We start from the raw sequence: 19,906 nt of genomic DNA on the forward strand, positions 1-19,906 counted from the left end.
AGACAGGCAAAAGAGAAGGTGATAGGGGCTTGAACCATCTTCCCTATCCCCTCTGTTCTTTGGGTGATGGGGACTCCACTGACATGAGGGTGTGGAGTGGGTTGCTTCCAATGACAGCCAAAGGAGATGGAGCCTGAGATGGGCAGGCAGATGGGAGGTGCTAGGTCCCATTGCTAGCTGGTAGGAATAATCCAATAAGCAGAGACAGACAGTGAGGGAAGGCAGAATAAGGTAGTGCAAAGAGTGAAGTCCTTGAATCAGCAAAAAGAGAGACGTGGTTTCCATTCATTCAATCCATGTAAAACCCTATGAAGTCCCTTTTCTGAGAGCACCTATATTTGGATAACTGACAGAGAAGAAAGAACTGATCAATAATGTTGAAGACATAGTGACAACTAACAAAAAGAGGACCTCACCACAAACATCCCTCCACTTATGAGGTGGTGGTCATGTGCGGAACAGCAGTTACAACAAAGCCAGGAGCGACAGCCCTGACACTTTGGGTGACCATGTCTCATTTTGCACCCTCTCCCTCCAACAACGAGGGACTGGTGCTGGAAAGAGAAAGGGGCATGAGTGGTGAGGTCACCCCCCTTCGCCTCCCAACACACATCAAGAAACTGAAGACACAAACCCTGTTTTATGCTCAGGCAGCACGGGGAGGGGGGGGAGGTAGGTGGAGGGGGTGGGGATGATAGAAACTGGAATTTCAGGTAGAATATAAAATTAAAATTTGAAAACACAGGATTGTGTTTAATAACTCCAACAAGTCTGTTTTAGTAACGTAATGTGATTAAAAGTTTATGAAACTGGTGTAAGATGTCATTGCGGGAGCATGCTGCTGGTAGGAGTGGAGCCATAGTAGTGGCTATTGAAAAAAATAATGATTTCATGTTTGTATCTCACAAGTTGAGACTCTCTTCAAAACAGTTGTGTCTGTGAAATGGAAAGGTTGGACCACATGAGCCGTAAGGTCCTCTACAAATCCAATATCCAAGCACATTCTGGCAGTTGGGATTGGAGGAGTTTGGGCAGCTCAGTTACGTGGATAGTGTGGCCCTGTGGTGGTTCGCAAAAGGCAGTGGCTGCCACTGCCACCTGGCCGAGGAGTCCTCGGTTCCCCTCTCTGGTCCACCAGGTGGTAGTTCAGGAGGTGCCATAACCTCGCCTTCTGTGATCCTGTGTCACACTGGCAGAGGTGAAAAGAAAAAGCAGGAGGTGGTGATAGATATGACAGTGGAAGTGAATGGAAGGATGGGGGTGAAAGCACAATACAAGAGGAAGGTAGGATTGATGGTAACCATGGGGCGTCTGGTAGAAGTGACTTGGGGGACATATGGCACCTTCAGTTTCCTTACTGGTTTTATCCTAAGTCCCAAAGTAGGGGGAAATATCATAAAACTTTAAAATAGGAAAAGACCTTAGAGATAATCAACTTAAAGTTCTTATGTTAGAGTGAGAAGCCTGAGCCACAAAACGTGGTTTGTGTGAATTTGTGTGGCCATCTAAGCCATTGATTAGAGGCAAACACAGGACAGAATTATGAGGCTTCGTTTGTTTGTTTGTCTGTTTGTTTGTTTTGACTGAAGATTCAGGATGAGGAAAGGATGAGAAACCCAGCGCTCCTAAGGACTATTCTAGTCCAGTGTGGGGAGAAATATACTGAAGAAATGAGCAAACAAATGAGCTAAAGCATCCCAGGTAATAACAAGACAGAAAATTAAGTCAGAGCGATGTGATAAAGTGAACATGGGTGGCTCATTTGTGTATCTAGCTTAATCATAGACTGAAATGATAACGGGGCAGTTGACTCTCTCAATTTCAAGTTCGGTGAATCACCACATGAAATGACACTCACCCTTGGCTCTGCAGAACAGAATGGCAGACGCGTACCTTTCCCTACCTGACCGTGGCTTCTCTTTAGGAGAAACACCAGCACACAGAAGTGTCACTGAATCAGGGCTGAGGAAAGTCCCAACACTGGCAGTGATTCACAACGCTGCATGCATCGAAATGATCAAGGTAGGAAACTGAGAAGAGCCCAGTGAATTCGCTCATTCGAAAATCTTGGTGTCGTCCCCATCATCCGGGGTTTGCATCTCAGCTGTGCAAGTCCCACTTTCAGGGTCAAACTCTCTAAAGCTGACCAGTCTCTGAGGCGTTACTCAAACTCACTAGGTGGCCCCAAATGCGAATTCGTTCATTCTTTATGATAAATAGACCAGACTAGTCACATCTTTGTGGCTTTTGCTTCCTGGTGGATATAAGTAATTAGTAATATTAAAGTGCATGCCAGAAGATTGCTTATTGTTCCCATATTACTACTCTGCTTCTACCCTATCAAAGAACTCATCACAATATATGAAAAGCTCGTTGCTTTTGTCTGATACCTCGTCACATACCATGTGTGTTTGAGTCATTGCTCTTTACCTGGTGTTTAGCACAGGGCAGGGCACGTATAGGTCTTCAGTAAATATTAGAGGTCTAAATGGACAATTGGCTCACTGATTACTTCTATCCCATGATATTGCAACCTTGTAAATCATCTTTCTCTTCCTTAGAGACAATTTTCTTTAAAAAAAAATCTCTTTAAGAGCATTAGGAGCATGCTCAACACCTCTGTGTCGAATTGTCCATCTCTCCTGGGAACTATGAACCTCATCTTTGCCTCTGTGCGAAGGAACACCGACACCCAAGACCATACTCTTCAATCAGTTCCTATGGTAATCCCATTGAGTGTTTTCTTTTATGACTGATGGCTTGCCAGGTCTGCTGAGACATATAGAGTGTGGGAAGGACTGAGCCTCTGATTCTCTTTCTGTTATAATAACCACAGGGTACTTAACTACACATTTAACTAACTGGAAAGACAGTATAATAAAGTCAATCAATGAAAAGGAAGATGACGTTCCTTGTGCTGCCTGGCTCTGATTTGTAGATGCCCTTCACCCCGGGCACACATCACCTCGCTGAAGAAGAGTCTCCTCTGACCTGCCGTTCAGGGTGTCTTTGTGACAGAGACTCCAGTTCTTCCAGAAACCATGAGGAGTTTGACCTTCCATGGCACCTCCATGGCAGTGTGCATGGATTATTCTGAAATGTGCTACTCAGACCTGATGGTGAATGAGAAGATGTGCACCACACTTTTCTCCCCTGGATCCATCACCAATCCCTTGTTTCTAGACCTTTTGTTTCTTCTGCTCAAAGAATCACTTATGGGCTTGCTTCCATTCACAGACACCGCTCCTACCAGGGGGCTGTCCCCATCTCATATCTCAGCTGATGTGACACGGGCTGGCTGCAGTGTGACTGTGTGCTTCATCCACACATCAGCAGGGAATCTCCCCCCACATCCCACCCTGGATATAATGGAACATGCACTAGACTCAGATTAGTGGGACCAAGTTTGGATCCTTTTTTTAAAATATAGTTTATTGTCAAGTTGGTTTCCATATAACACCCAGTGCTCATCCCAACAAGTGCCCTCCTCCATGCCCATCACCCATTTTCCCCTCTCCCCCATCCCCATCAACCCTCAGTTTGCTCTCAGTATTTAAGAATCTCTTATGGTTTGCCTCCCTCCCTCTCCTTAACTATCTTTCCCCTTCCCCTCCCCTATGTTCCTCTGTTAAGTTTCTCCTGTTCCACATATGAGTGAAAACATATGGTATCTGTCTTTCTCTGCCTGACTTATTTCACTTAGCATAATACCCTCGAGTTCTATTCACATACCTAGGAATAAACCAAGTTTGGATTCTGTTTCTACTCACTCTCTTGCCCTAATGGATGAAAAGAAACTTCCACACACAAACAGTTTCACAGAATAAACGTAAGAGCAATGCCATGATGGGAAAAGCACTGTTTGCAACTTCTAATAAAAAATTGATTTAGACAAAAGTCATCAAAAGATGAAATGATAAAATATTGATGGGATCAATTTGAATAGAGCACCAGGCTGTTGCTCCCCAGAACGTGGATCAATTTTGCACTGCTTAGGGTGGCATACCAAATAGGATGTGCCTCGGGACCGGGCTGTCAGATAAGATGCAAGATGCCTTGCTAAATTTGAATTTCAGATAAACAATGAATCATTTTTAGGGTACATGTGTCTCATGTAATATTTGGGACATACTTAACCTAAAAAATTATTTTTTGTGTATTTAAAATTCCAATTTAACTAGGTATCCACTATTTTTATTTGTTAAATCTGACAACTCTACCTGATGTAATGCAAAGCTGTGTGCACATGTGTGTATAGTCTAATAGACATATAATGTATATGTAAAGCTTAATATAGTATAATGCAGTTTATGGTATATATAGTTTAATATAGTTTGTATCATTTAATAAGTTTTATCTCGTGTGGCCTTTAGAACTGACTTCCACTTTAGAGGAAATACAGGGTATAGAAAAACAAATGATACAATGTGTAAATGATATCCTGAAGGTGAGATTTTGACCTGGTTTTTATTTATTTATTTTTTTAGTGAGAGGAAATGTTTTATTTTTTAAATGTTTATTTGTTTTGAGAGAAAGAGAGAGAGAGACAATCCCAAGCAAGCTCTGCACTGTCAGCAGGGAGCCTGATGTGGGGTTCAAACTCATGAATCTTGAGATCCTGACCTGAGCCGAAATCAAGAATCAGACACTTAATGACTGAGCCACCCAGGCTCCCCTGACCTGCTTTTTGAACATGTCAATGAAATGGAAAAACTGGGTGGGGGGTGACAGAATGCTCTAGACCACAGATGCTCAATGGAGGATGATTTTGCCCCTCCGCAGGTATTTTTGGCAATACTTAGAGATGTTTTTGGTTTTCCCCAATATGCTGCAGGGAGGGGAGAGGATGCTAGGGGAATCTAGTGGGCAGAGGCCAAGAAAGCTGCTAACCATCTTGTTACACATGGGACACCCCTTGCCCCCACCACACCATAATAAATGTCAGGCCCCAGAGGACAGCGGTGCCACTGTTAAGAGACCCTGATCTGGACTAAAAGAGGCTTTGAAGACTCTACAGCTGATTGCTGTGCACAGGCCTATCTGCCTCCTGACGCCACACTTCACATACAGCATGCCTATGATAGAAGGCAAGACAGCTAATTAAAAATGATATGGTACAAAAATGCTTATTTACATGGGAAAGGCTCACAATACATTATCAAGAGGAAAAAACAACGGGCCAGATATAAGGAAGTTTGTAGCTCATGACCTCATAGTATTGAAAAGGAGAAAGAAGTACAAAAATAAGTCATTCCGCTTTCTCTGTAAACAGAAGAGTGTGTGTATAAACAGATATACACATATGAACGCAGAGGAAAGCCATTAGAGGATTAGTCACCAAAATGTTAATAGCGTTGGTATTTCTAAGTTGGAGAGCACCGTAAGTGATTGATATGATCTTTTTTCTCTTGTCTGTGTTTTCTATGATGAACGCCTATTACTTTTTTCATCAGAGTGTAGATAAGATTGTTTTGGAAAAGAAGTTCTTGGTCCGGGCTGAAGGGCAGAAAGACAGCAATCCTTTTTTGCAGCGCAGAGCTGAAATGGCTCCTCAGATATCTCCCATGCCTCCAGAGAACCTTGATGGAGACAGTCATGCTGAGCCAGAAACTAAATGAACCGGAGCACAGGTCTGCTGTGTCATTCTCTCCCCAGCAAGATCCAAGAATGAACCAATGGAAGCACAAGGAACGGGCCTGACAACAGCCTCTGCCCTTTCCAAGTATGGAAGGTGGGCCTCCCTCAATGGGAATTAGGGTGGGATGTATGTCTGGTGAGCCTTAACACAAGTGGCTATGGGCTGAAGCTGGACAAGACCTGACCGCCATACCCCTCTGCTTGCCCTGATCGTATTTGGATATGCTTCAGGAAACTGTCCTCTAGTCCTGAGAAACTAGAATGTAGGGTCTTCTCTTTGTAAGCTTATCCAGTGTTCTTATGGTTTACTTGACTGAACTCAATGCACTATTAGTTCCTGAAACACCAACAATCCCCAACAATGAGTCAACCTATGAAAACATCTCCCTCATCTGCTACCCAAGTTCCTAACGAAGCTCTTGAGACAAAGCCCTAGGGCTCTCTCATCCTTATCTCTTGGTACCTCAGAGGGATTTTCAAAAGGATGGTCCCAGGAGACTTGGGGTAAGGGGATTGCTTGTCTTGGGGATGATAAATATCCAAAGCTCCTAAAATCTGGAGTTTAAGAGATTGCATTTTCCCCACCCTGAGCCATTCTCAAAGCCAAAGGAATCACTGTCCTCAGCTTCAAGCAATACAGCAATCATGTGAGGTTTTCTACGACCCTAGAGAAGGCTGAATTTTCCTTGCTTTGTACATCTTAGCTTCCCTGGTAAATGGCTCTGGAACACAAGATGTTTTTACTGGCTTCCTTTGAATAGATTCAGCCCTTTCAGTGACTTTTAAAAAATCACTGTCTGGAAAGTGATTCCTTCTTCCTTTCGCCAAGGTCAGAAGCAGTGAGTGGCTGTGGGTGGAGTGAAGTGAATAGAATGCCGTGTGTGTTTTCTAATTTTTTTTATTTTCCAAGTTTTTCATTATTTTGGTTGTATTGATTCTCATGCCATTAATATTATATTTCTTCATGCTCATCTTGCTGTGGTCATGGATTCAAGGACAGGAAATTTAGCGGACATGACAGTAATCTTCCACTATCGGTCTGAAAAGGAAGTAGAAGGCGGGATATTATAGGGAGGTGGCAGGGAGACAGATATTGAGTCAATAGGAAGTGATATTATCTAAGAATTAAGGCCACTCAAAAATAGAATTGATGATATTATATCTATGTGGAGCTGTATGGGGGGGGAGTGTGCCCTGCTGGTAACGAAGATTGAGATAGACAGACTCCACTGTTGTGAAGAGTATTCAAGATACAATATTAAGTGAAAAATGCTAGTTGTGAACTGGTATGTGCAGTTTAATCTCTTTGGGTAAAATTGAAATGATATGGAAATATCATTGTTCTTAAAAATTTCTAGACAAAATTTTATTTTATATTTTAAAACTTTAAAAAAAATTTTTAATGTTTATTTATTTTTGAGAGAGAGAGAGTGTGTGAGTGGGAGAGAAGCAGAGAGAGAGGGCAACACAGAATCAGAAGCAGGCTCCAGGCTCTGAGCTGTCAGTACAGAGCCCAATGCGGGGCTCAAACCCACGAACTGTGAGGTCATGACCTGGGCAGAAGTCGGATGCTTAACCGACTGAGCCACCCAGGCACCCCTTAAATCTTTTTTTAAAATAAATATTTATTTTTGAGAGAGAGAGAGAGCACATACAAGCAGAAGAGGGGCAGAGAGAGAGGGAGAGAATCTCAAACAGGATCCAGGCTCTGGGCTGTCAGTCCAGAGCCCTACTTAGAGCTTAAACTCAGTGAGCCATGACATCATGACCTGAGCTGAAATCAGGAGTCGACTGGGTCACTTAACCAACTCAGCCACCCAGATGTCCCTAGAAAGAAATTTTAAAAAGAAACAAACATGAATCATGTTTACCCCTGGACCCAAATATGCAAAGCACAGAAGGAGAAAACTAACTTTCCTGTTTATACCCTTTGTACAGATGGCTGTTTTTACCCTGAAGCATTTTTATAATATAAAAAGCCTAGTTTTATTTTTTGAGTAAACTTAGTAACTTAAAAAAAAAAAAGAGGGGAAGCTAACTTGTAAGATAATGAATTTCCAATCATTGGAAGCACTGAAGCAGAATTTGGGGGAATATTTGTGAGCAATGCTTGCTTTTAAAATTCCCTCCTGGTGCTAAGGTCCTGTGATTCCGTTATATGAAAGGACTTAACGCCACTGAGCACATGCATTTTCCCCAGCTTGCTTCCCCCTGGAAAGACTTGAATAATGAAATGGATAAGGTTAACCCATTGTCCAGAATTGCTTGTCAGGTCTAAGCAGAATGTGATTTCTCTAGAAGGAAATACTTTGACTTTTTTCAGGGTGGAGGGATGTTTTTGGCTACAGATCCAGAATCCAAGAAAATGGAAAGTGGTGTAAAGTGTTGCTCTTCACGGTGACATGGATTCCACAGATGTAGGCTGCCATTTTGTTTCTGCTGTCATGATCTTACTATCCTCATTAACACTCATCAGGTCTTTACCATCTGGATGAGTCTTTGTTTTCCTGAGGGTGATGAGAGAAGAGACGACATTCCAGGCATGCACAAGCTCAATTCAGTCTTTTCTCTTCTTACCTTCTTATCCCCCTTAGCGGAGGTAGGATTGATTTTCCAGGTACCTAAGATTGGGGTTTCACCTTGTTCAGTAACACATCATGAATCTCCGTTAAACAGCAGTGGCTAAAGACTGGCCTATCACCACCTCTCAAAGGAAAATGAACACATATTTTGCTCTCCACTTTGCCCTATATTTTGCAAATGCTTTATATTTTTCTGTGCTTCAAAATCTTTGGTAAGAAAATTCCAAAATCTGTCCTTACTTAGCTGCTTGCATCCCACTGTAGTGATAGTCAGAATTGATCCTGTTTTTTTTTTAATTAAAAAAAATTTGGGGGAGGGGCGACTGGGTGGCTCAGTTGGTTAAGCCACAACTTCAGCTCATGTCATGATGGTTCCTGAGTTCGAGCCCCGTGTCAGGCTCTGTGTTGACAGCTCAGAGCCTGGAGCCTGCTTCTGATTCTGTGTCTCCCTCTCTATCTGCCCCTCCCCTGCTCATGCTTTGAGCATAAAAAAAATAAAACTTTTTTATGTTTTTTTTTAATGTTTATTTATTTTTGAGAGAGAGAGAGACAGACTGTGAGCAAGGCAGGGGCAGATAGAGGGGGAGACACAGAAACAGAAACAGGCTCCAGGATCTGAGCTGTCAGCACAGAGCCTGACACAGGGCTCGAAATCACAAACAGTGATATCATGACCTGAGCCAAAGTCCGACAGTCAACCGACTGAGCCACCCAAGTGTCCATTTTTTTAAACATTACTCTCTTTTAAAATTTTAAAACTTTATTTATTTTTAGAGAAAGAGCACGAGAGCACAAGATTAAGAGATCAAGAGAAAGATCAAGAGTTGGACGCTTAACTAACTATGCCATCCGGGCACCCCAGATCTTGCCTGTATTTAAAATTTCAATATTTTATCATGGATTTTTGTCTAATTAGCTTTTGAAAACAATATTGCATTAAAATTGTCTTCATCTTGATCACTGTTTTTGGAGCTCCCTTAAATGTTGCACCCCAGAGGAGTGCCTTAATGTGCCACACTTTACTTCCAGCACTGTCCAGAAAAGATTTTTTTTTTTTTTACCAACTACAATCTTTCTTTAAAAACTGAAGTTGGGATACTTGGGTGGCTCAGTTGGTTCAGCACTTAGGCATCTGAATCTCGGTTTCAGCTCAAGTCATGATCTCAAGATTTTGTGAAACTAAGCCCGCGTCTGGCTCTGCACTAGCAGCATGGAGGCTGCTTGGGGTTCTCTCTCTCCCTCAAAATAAATAAATATAGTTTTAAAAATAATTTAAAAAATTTTTAATTAGAAAACAAAGTTAATTTCCTCTGGATCTAACTGTTGGGTACCCAAATTTCTATGAAATGCCTATTCAGAGACTAATTTGGTCTTGTGATGCTGTCAATTTTCTCTTCTCTGGGGCCAATTAACCCACTTTTACCTTTCCTCCTCAATCCTCTGTGCAACCTCACTGTAGAGTCTCACTGGAAGAAGAATCTCACAGTTAGAGTTTTTTTGGTATGTTTGGAAGAGACACTATTAAGAAGAAAATCTGTACTATACAGAGGGTACAAAAAGAAAAATAATTTAAGATTCTCCATTTACTATCCAGGAAAAAATATCTTTAGCATTTTGGTATATTTACTTCCAAGCCATTTTTAGTGGTATGTGTACCATTCCACGTGTTTCCTTTCTTTTCCTTTCTTTCTTTATTACTTTTTTCTTTTCTTTTTCTTTTTGAAAAATTATGGACTGCCTATCTATCTATCTATCTATCTATCTATCTATCTATCTATCTGTCTGTCTGTCTATTGTATAAACATGTATTCCATGTCCGTGCTTATTAGATATATAATGGTTACATAATTCCTATCAGACGGATATATTGTAATTCATTATTCCTTTGCTTATTTGTATTGTTTTCAGTATTATTATAAATAACATCCTAAAAGCTTCTTATACATATATCCTGAAACATAGCTGTGATTATTTCTTTAAAATAAATAATTGGAAGTGGAAGTATTAAGTCAAAGAGAACAGACACTCATTGTCACTAATATGCTAATATTCCATTTACTTGCCAAGGAGAACATCCTAAAATTTTTCTAGTTTCCCGTTTTCCAGATTTTCCATTTTTGTTCCCATGTAATCTTATCCCCAGAGTGAGGAAAATGCATTCACTTTTTTCAATAAAAAATCTGGGGAAAAAAGTGTGTTCTTTCTCAGCTGTTTAATAGCCATGATGCTACTTCAGGCAGTTGTGGGGTAGGACAAATGACATTGGCTTTCAAATGGGAATATTGGGTCTATGATGTACTAATTTGGGGCAAACCATTGAATCCTAAGTGTCTTAGATGCTCCAGCTGCAAAATGGGAATAATGGCTACCTAATATATGGGACTGATATGCCATTATATAATACAGATCGAACCTCTTTATAAACTAAAAGGTGCCATAAGGGACTGTTCTTGGCTTCTATTATTATTATTACCATTATCATTACTACTACTCTTTTTTAAAATATTGGTCTCTAAAACTCCCCAGATAGAGAATAGGGAGAGTATGCAAACTGGTTTCTCCAAAGGTCCCCAGTTTATAATTCTGAAGAAATTAGAAAAGAGAGGCTCGGCATCTACTTGTGAGTCATACTACATGTGAAAGTTCACATCCAAGTGCAAGGTGGAAAACATGCAAATACACACAGCGCTCGAGAACCAGTTAGGGAGCAACACATAGTGACTGAACCACAGTCAGCAGGCACACATCAGCAGGGTCTGGCTGGTCCTGGGAGGCCTCTTCAAGCAAGGGGAGGCTCCATCAGTGCTAAAGAAAGAGGGGAATATGTCTGGTTGAAAACCACTGTCGGGAGTCGGGAGGCATTCAGGTCTGAAGCTGTTGAATGATTTGTAAAAAGATGCAGACAAGCGGAACAGGGACAAAGCAAACACTCGGTCCCCTCGGAGCAGAGAGTGATGTCCCACTTGGCAACTCAGAAGGTAAGACCTTTAAGAAGATGGTCAAAATTGTGGCTTCTACTCCTACGAGGTAGAAGAGGTTGACAGATTTGTTTTAGGTAAACAAAAATCTGAGACTGTAATTCACGAGAAAGTTTGTCTCAACTTGATGCATTTTCTTTTCCTTTAGCTCCAGCTCCCCGTGTTCTGACTCACCAGGAAACCTCTTCCAAACCTACCTAGGGTGTATTCCACCTTTCTCCTACAGGCGCAGCAGGTCCCATTACGCTGGCGCATCTGCAAGGGCGGGTCCTTGTTGCCCCTTCTTCTAGTCCTGAGCAGGTGCTGGGTGCTACAGCCTCCATCCTATAGACCCAGCATTCATCAATGAAGATAGAGAACTACACAGTGGTAAGTGAATTTGTTCTCCAGGGTTTTTCCAGCTTCCGCGAACACAAGATCATCCTCTTTGTGATATTTCTTACCTTGTACCTTTTGACTCTGGCTGGCAATGTCATCATCGTGACAGTTATCAGCTTTGCTCGTCACCTGCACACCCCCATGTACTTCTTCCTTAGTGTTCTTTCCACTTCTGAGACCATCTACACATTGGTCATTGTACCACGGATGCTTTGCAGCCTCACAGGCCTAAGCCAACCCATCTCCTTGGCTGGCTGTGCCACTCAGATGTTCTTCTTCATCACCTTGGCCATCAACAACTGCTTCCTGCTCACGGCGATGGGGTACGACCGCTATGTGGCCATCTGCAAACCCTTAAGGTACATGGTCATCATGAACAAGAGGGTGTGTGCCCTGCTCGTATCAGGAGCTTGCAGCATTGGTTTGTTGGTGGCCATAATTCAGATTTCCTCTGTGTTTAGGCTGCCCTTTTGTGGCAAAGAGGTGGCCCATTATTTCTGTGACATCCTCCCAGTTATGAAACTCTCCTGTGCTGATACCACTCTACATGACATAATTAATTTTATCATCAGCTCACTCGTTATTGTGGTTCCCATGGGCCTTGTCTTCATCTCCTATGTCCTCATCATCTCCACCATCCTCAAGATCACCTCCGCCCAGGGCCGGAAGAAGGCCTTTGCCACCTGTGCCTCCCACCTCACAGTCGTCATCGTCCACTACGGCTGTGCCTCCATCGCCTACCTCAAGCCCAAGTCAGAGAACACCAGGGATCAGGACCAGCTGATCTCAGTGGCCTACACCGTCATCACCCCCCTGCTGAACCCGGTGGTGTACTCCCTGAGGAACAAGGAAGTCAAGGATGCTCTTCACCGTGTTATTCGCAAAACTCCTCTTGCTTAGAACCTATGGCAGTTTGACACATGGCCTGTCATCTTCTGGGTATTTCATAATCTCAAAAAACAAACAAAGAAACAAAAAACTGGACCCGGTCATTTATTCTCTACCCAGAAAAGGTTACAGGATGTGGTGGTGGCTGTAGCGAGGAGTCTAGAGTGCCTTGACTTGAAGTTCATTTTCATCATCATCATGGTCCCATGCTTTCTACTAATCTCAGAGGCTACCTCCAGAGGCACTGCTCAGAAGGTGGAGAGCTGGGCAGGAATGACAAGCTAGAGGCTGGCTCTTCATTACCTGTTTGTTGATGGCAGGAAACTGGGCCATATGATACTTACATGAAGTGAGGGGTTGAGAGAGCCGCCTGAATGTCAGGCAGAGCGTGAGCTCTGAAACATCAAGGGGGCATGGTTAGTGCACATGATGTGCTGGAAAAATGGGCAAAGCTACCTTCCCACTTCACCACTTTCTCCGCTGCGTAGTGACGAGAGTAACAGACCCTGACATTCCAGAAGAAATACTCTCTGCTTTAACATGCTCACCTGCCTTGGAGACCCATGAAATTCCTTCCAGTTTTACTGAAGCTCACACTAAAACTGTCTCCTTGGTGAGTCTCATATATCCGCATGTGCGTAAGGAAGTTGACCCTTCCGGCCGCTGCGTTCCATCGCCGTTGGGGATGCGCTCTGTGGGGTGACGCATGCGTGCTGCGTTCACGGGTGTGGGGGTATCTGAAGACCTTTCCGGGAGTTGAATGTATTAGCCCTGCCTCCCAACTCACTCTGGCTGTCTCGGATCTGGGTCATTAGCACGTGTGAAGCCTGAGCAGACACACGTGTTGCCTTCCTGTCTTCATTTCTGCATTGCCGAATTCATTTTCCGTCAACAGTGGGTGCCTACTTCCTCAGTGTGAACACTTGTCTAAACAGGCACTGGGCGTCTCCCAGTTCCTACCACGATGGTCTTCTGAAGAGGAAATTGTACAGATTTGTAAGAAAGGTGTAAGGCTTTAGGGATGTTTGGCCTGGCGTGGAAAAGGGGCAGAAGTTGCCAAATGTCTTCCTGTCCATAAAAGGGTGACATTAAATAATAATCATCGTCCAGATTTCCCATCTGCCATCTTTCTTCTGCTCAAGGACAGTCCAAGTGTCCCCACTGAGGATGGATTGAGGGCGTATGCCTCACAAGCAGCTCAGAGATCCTTTTTTTTAATTATTATTATTTTTATTTATTTCTAGGAGAGAGAGAGAGAGAGAGACAGCGTGAGCAGGGGAGGGTCAGAGAGAGAGGGAGACACAGACTCTGAAACAGTCTCCAGGCTCTGAGCTGGCAGTCAGCACAGAGCCCGACGCGGGGCTTGAACCCGCGAACCGCGAGATCATGACCTAAGCGAAAGTCGGACGCTTAACCGACTAAGCCACCCAGGCACCCCTACAGCTCAGAGATCCTTAATGGTAGAGGAGCCAAAAAGGGAAATCCTCGTGTTTACAGCACATTACCTGAAAGAGTGAAAGCCTTGCCTCCTCACAGCAGCTGCCTTATCTTTGGCCTTATCTGGGTTCCCTGAACACACCTTGGAATCCTGTCTGGGCCAGCCCAGGTTCAAGGGAAACACTCTCACGAGCCTGTTTCTCAGAAGCCCCACTGGAGATCCTCTCTTTGGGGGTCCCACTCACTGTAGCACCCTGTACCCTAAAGCTGCACCCAATAGTCAACTCATTTTTATTGATTGCTGAATTTTTGCACATGGACACCCCCCCACACACACGCACAGGACCTTCCACAGCTGTCCAGAGCTTTATAAGATTGGTGCCCTTATTAAAAACAGTATGTTCCCCTGAGTTCCTATAGTTTGATGCTACAGAAAATCATGGTGTGATTTTCCCAAAGTAATATTTGCAACAATAAAGAATGTGTGCAAAAGGCATACCTATTCTTTGTCTTTTTTTTTAAATGTTTTATTTCTTTTTGAGAGAGAGATAGAGACAGCATGAGCAGGGGAGGGTCAGAGAGAGAGGGAGACACAGAATCCGAAGACAGGCTCCAGGCTCTGAGCTGTCAGCACAGAGCCTGATGCGGGGCTCAAAACCACAAACCGTGAGATCATGACCTGAGCCGAAGTTGGACACTTAACTGATTAAGCCACCCAGGCCCTCCTCTTTGTCTTTTTTAAATGTAGTTTAGGGGCACTTGGGTGGCTTAGTTGGTGAAGCATCCAACTCTTGATTTCAGCTCAAGCCATGATCTCACAGTTAGTGGGTTCAAGCCCCACATCAGGCTCTGCACTGACAGTGTGGAGCCTGCTTGGGATTCTCTCTCTCCCACTCTCTCTGCCCCTCCCTCTCTGTCTCTCAAATAAACTTAAAAAAATTTTTTAAATAAAAAATTAAATGTAGTTTATACCATTATAACAGAGCCAGAAAAAAATTAAACCGATGCATTTAATTTCAAAGAGAATGTGTGACTAATTCTCACTCAACACAAATCATGTCTGAACAGAGTGAAGCTGAAGCCCACACCTTGGGCTTAGTCACCACAGCATAGCCATTATCTTTAGAAGTCAGTGCCTGCCAGTTCAGGGCAGTAACACAAGCTCACATCTCCTTTAGGGAGAACACTAGATCCCACAGGGACACATTCTGTATCTCCCCTACAAAGGATTGTTTTGCATCAAAACATCCCTCAAAGGAATCCTACTCTTGTTCCAAAATACTCTGTGCCTCTCTTCCGACACAGGATCCCCTTCTCACACCCGTTCTCCTCCTCACTGGCATAGGTGTGGAATGGGGTATAAGGGGACCAGGGCTTTTGTAAGTGACTTTTGCAAGTGACCTCAGCATTCCCAGCAGACGGTATGCACTTGCCTGCTTTGTTGACGAAGAGAAGCAGCTCCCTGTCCTCAGGCCGGTGCTGTGGAAGGGAAGGTGGGAAGGGCCGGTGAGGCCAGAGGGACTGAGGGTGAGGCCAGGCAGCAACTGTCTGGTCAGATTCACCTTCACTGGAGCCTGGAGGCCACCTCAGAACAGAGGATGCACGGCACGCCGAGTTTACAGGAAGCCCGTGAGCACATGAGCTCAGCCACTATAGAAGCAAATGCTGTGTGAAGGCACAGGTTTTGGTACAGCTGTCTGCTAGAAGAGGAAGTAAAGATGTCCTACATCAGCCCCCGCTTCCATCTTCTCTGCAGATCTCATCTGTGTACAGGCAGCAAACACCAGTCATGGAACAGGAAACCCCGCTGACTCACCGAGGGTAACTGATAATGTCCAGAGCACTGCCAGTCACGCTCAGTGACATCTCCCATGGGACAGGACACTTGTGGCTGTGGGCTGAGGGCATTGCAATGGCTCTTCTGGAGACACGGTGTGGCTGTGCTGGACCCGTGCTCGGAGCCAGTGCACGTCTGATGAGAGGAACTGTGTGCACGGCCTTAGGCCCCTTCTTGTGCACTCCCTTTGTGTGGCTCTTGGGTCCAGGACCAGTTTTCCACCGCGTGTTCCCCATGGCCACAACCTCAGGATCCTGGAATTACTTATCATCGACTTAGTTCCACTTAAGACTCCTGAGAGAAGAGGGCTTAGTCATCACAAAATCAACTGTTTTTCTCTTGCTTAGGAAGGCAAATTTAACAGATATTATGGTCTGGAAATAAATTAGAGAATAATGGCTAACTTAATCAAGGGAGGCACAGTTTAGAAGCTCTATGAAGTCCTGAAGTGAGTTAGTTTTACTTTATAGTAGGAAATGGGAAAACAGCATGCATTCTTGTTTCCTTAGATACAAAGGTTTCTTAAAATGCTCACCCTAGACAAAGAATAGGAACAGAGAATTTAGGGAGAGGGAGCTAGGGGGAGATTATAGACTTTAATATTGAGAGAGAGGGAGAGCACCTGTAGGGAGTGGGGGGCAGGGAGAGGGAGGGAAAGGAGAGAGCGAGCGGGCCCTTCAGCAAGAACAGCAGGAGTTAGGAGGATGGCATTAGTCCCTGTGATATAATTATCCCCCTGTGTGTGGTTTGTGACCTTGTTAATGTACAAACCTGGGGCAAATAGTGTGGTTAGCGCAAGAGTGGTGTTTTGAATATCTGATCGCTTGTAGTGATATGATAGAGGGGGTGAGTGTCTTGAACTTGAGAAATTGAGGCTGTATTTAATAGGGGAAGAAAACAAGCCTGCTAGAACATTTAAAGCTTTGTTTTTGCTGCTAATAAAAACCAACTTCCTGAAACATGTACCCGTCACAAAGTACATTTTGCTTTTAGACGATCTCACCCAACCTTCAAACCAACTCTTTCAAGACTGATATAATTCTTATTCCTATTTTGTAGGTGAAGAAAGTTGAGGCTCAGGGTTCAGGGACCTCACAAAGGTCTTTATAAGGTTTTGTGTTCTCTCCCTCCCTGCCCTGTGACCCAGACTGAAGGACTGAGAAGGATCAGAGAGGGAACACCCCAACCCTGCAGAAACTTCTCTTTTTCTAGAAGCCGCCCATCCCCTTTTGTCCCCTCAGGTGAGGGGACACCCCTCAGGTGAGGTGTTCTCGTCCAGTAAGCACACCACTCTCCTTTCTCTATCCTGGGGCTTTCTTATTCCAGGCACATCCATACTACCCAACATCTGTGGTAGTTTTAAAAAATGTCCCCAAATAACTCTCCTCTCCTTGATTGTGGGTTAACTCACTTCTACTGAGGAGAATACAGCCCAACTGAAGTGCATGATTTCCAAGATCAGATTGCGGGAAGACTGACTTCCCTGGCTCACTCTCTGTTGGGGAAACAGGCGCCATGTTGTGAGCTGCTCTGTAGAAAGGCCCACGTGGCAAGGATCCAGTGAGGGCCAAAGGCCCCCAATCCAATAGAATGGACCCTGATGATGGCCACGTGGGTGAGTGTGGATGCAGGTCTTCTCCTGGTCAAACCTGAGGGGAAGCTCCTCCTGATTTCTGACCCACAGAAAGTGTGAGGTACAAAGGGCTCACGTTCGAAGCTGCTAGGTTTTGAGGCACGTGGCCTGCGGTGGTGGGTGATTTCTACATCATCCTTCATTCGTGTCTTCCTTAAAACAGCAGCAGGAAGAGCAACACCACAAGGTGCTGTGCTCCTGTCCTGCTGGGGATGTCGAGAAATGTCTTCCCAACAAGACTTAGTACCTCCCTGACTGCCACACCTCCTGAGAGAGTGGTGAGGAGCAGGGCTCCCACAGGAAGCGTCTCCACCATGCTCTCCTTGGGTCTCAGGAGCAGTGCCCCCCACCCCACCCCGTCTGGCTTCTTAGGTTATGCCTTAAGGGGCACAGCCTTTGTTCCAGCAACAGAGGGCAGCATTTTTCGTTTACTTAATTACCTGAACCAGGATATGATTAGAAATAAATGCACTTACTTCACTATATTCTTTCAATTGTACAGTCTTTCCTTTCTCTTTTTATCATTCTCTTTCCTGCCGAGCTGTCCTGTTCATGCCTCCAAGGAAAGAGAAGCTACGTCCTTCTAAGGGGACATTTGATTGCCCGAGGTGTGTGAGGAATTGTGGCACTGGACTGTTTGTCCTATGAGATAAGCATCATTGAGGAGCCGCTGGAGGAGCCATTTCCTTCCAGGCTTAGGGCTGGGTTGTCACCAGTAGACTAAGGACATTCAGTGGTTCAAGTGGTTGTGGATTTCAAAATGGTGTGAAATGGAGACTCTGTGGGCTGTGGCAGAGTGGAGACCCAGTTCTCACGGTCCTGGTGAAGTTGCCAGGTTGTTGATAAAGGAGCTTCTGGATGTTGGCTGTTAGGATAAAGCCTTTCACCTGGAACCAGGACATCCGCTGGGGAAATTAGGAGTTCAAAGAAGGTATCTGTGAAGACGGATAGACCAAGCCCGTCTGAAGAGGACGTAGAATGGCATCTTGGTCCCTGTACCAGGGAACTCACTATATGGACCGAAGCCTATGATTCGCCAACCTATTTATAACCATTTCATCCTAGTGTTTGTTTCTCTGCCTCCAATCAAAACTTTTTATATGCTACTGTATCAGTTCCCCCTTTTTTGTTGATCAGACATTATAAGTAAGACTTTAAAGTCCAAGAAAGGGTTGGTGGTTTCCCCCACAGCATAATCTCCAGCATCTGTCACTGTGATTTATTCATAGGAGCCCTACAACTGCTTACAGAATCGAGTGAGCTGGGTGTGTCCAGGTTCGTGAGAAGTAAAGGAAGTTGCCTGGCTTAAGGCTCCTGATCTTGAACAACAAAAGCCCCTGCGGCTACTTGTGACCATTCACCTCGCCGTGCAATAAACCACCCAAAACTCTGTTTGTGAAACAATAATCATTTATTTAGTATCTGAGTCTGTGGGTTGGGGGTTTAGGGAGTTTATTTTTCCTAAGTCTCAAGTAGGTGATTAACAGCAAGTCAGCGTATTTTAGATGATAATATCATCTGAGTCAAAAATGGAATGACGGGAATTAACACATCTTAAGATCCTTGTCTTATTTGTATAATTTTAGGTTGGTCTAAATCAATCGTGATGTCTCTCTCTTTTCATTCTAAAACTCCAAAGCAATATATAACATCAAGAATTCCCTAAGTAGCTTTTAAAATCATTTTTTCACAGTATATTTTTGCATAATATACAAATATTTTCCATAAAATATGGTACTTTAGATCAATATATTACAACTAAAGGTTACACTGAAAGTTAATTTTATAAAGTCTTTTTTTAAGTTTATTTTTTTATTTTGGAAGAGAGAGCAGAGAGGGAGCAAGAGCACGAGAGGAGGAGGAACTAAGAGAGAGGGAGAAGGAAAGTCTTAAGCAGGCTCCATACTCACCCTGGAGCCCAATGCAGAGCTCGATCCTCTCGAACTGTGAAATCGTGACCTGAACTGAAATCAAGAGTTGGATGCTTAATCAACTGAGCCACCCAAACACCTCTCAAAGTTTAAAATATATATATATATATATATATGTTAGATATATATATATATATAGTATATATGTAAAAAGAAAAGTTTGACTTGTCCACATTTACTAAGTGTTCCATATTATTGAATTAACTTTAAAATAATTATGTGAGAAGGAACATGATTTATGAACAGATTCATAATGGCATTTTATATACTTTCATTCAGGGATAAAAATATATGCATTAAAATGAAGATTGAAATTTAACTACTTTTCACTACATCAGAAATACACAAAAACTCCTTTGATGGTCTTAATCTATGTTTCTGAGGTTTAGAGCCTAAGAAAACCCCATGCATTGTCTTTTTAAATAATATTCATGCTTAGTTTCCAAATACTTACTTTCTAAAGATTTAGTTAATTGCTGAAGACATCTTGATGTTCTATAGAATATTTATTAGATTAAGATCTTTTTGGTGATCAATATGGATAAATTTCAAAAATAGAATACATATGTATATTTGGAGTAATATGATATAGTTGTAAATATGGA

The 19,906-nt window shown here is 43.4% G+C and overlaps 1 protein-coding gene across 1 annotated transcript; it reads left to right on the plus strand.

The window, feature by feature from the left end:
- Positions 1 to 11,542: 11,542 nt before the first annotated feature.
- Positions 11,543 to 12,475, plus strand: LOC144228192 (olfactory receptor 10J1-like). The gene has a single exon (XM_077759999.1). The coding sequence runs from the start codon at positions 11,543 to 11,545 to the stop codon at positions 12,473 to 12,475; it is 933 nt and encodes a 310-aa protein (XP_077616125.1).
- Positions 12,476 to 19,906: the final 7,431 nt, after the last annotated feature.

This window comes from Crocuta crocuta, unplaced genomic scaffold (genome assembly GCF_008692635.1).
Source record: "Crocuta crocuta isolate KB4526 unplaced genomic scaffold, BGI_CrCroc_1.0 scaffold133, whole genome shotgun sequence".
In the NCBI taxonomy this organism is placed as follows: domain Eukaryota; kingdom Metazoa; phylum Chordata; class Mammalia; order Carnivora; family Hyaenidae; genus Crocuta; species Crocuta crocuta.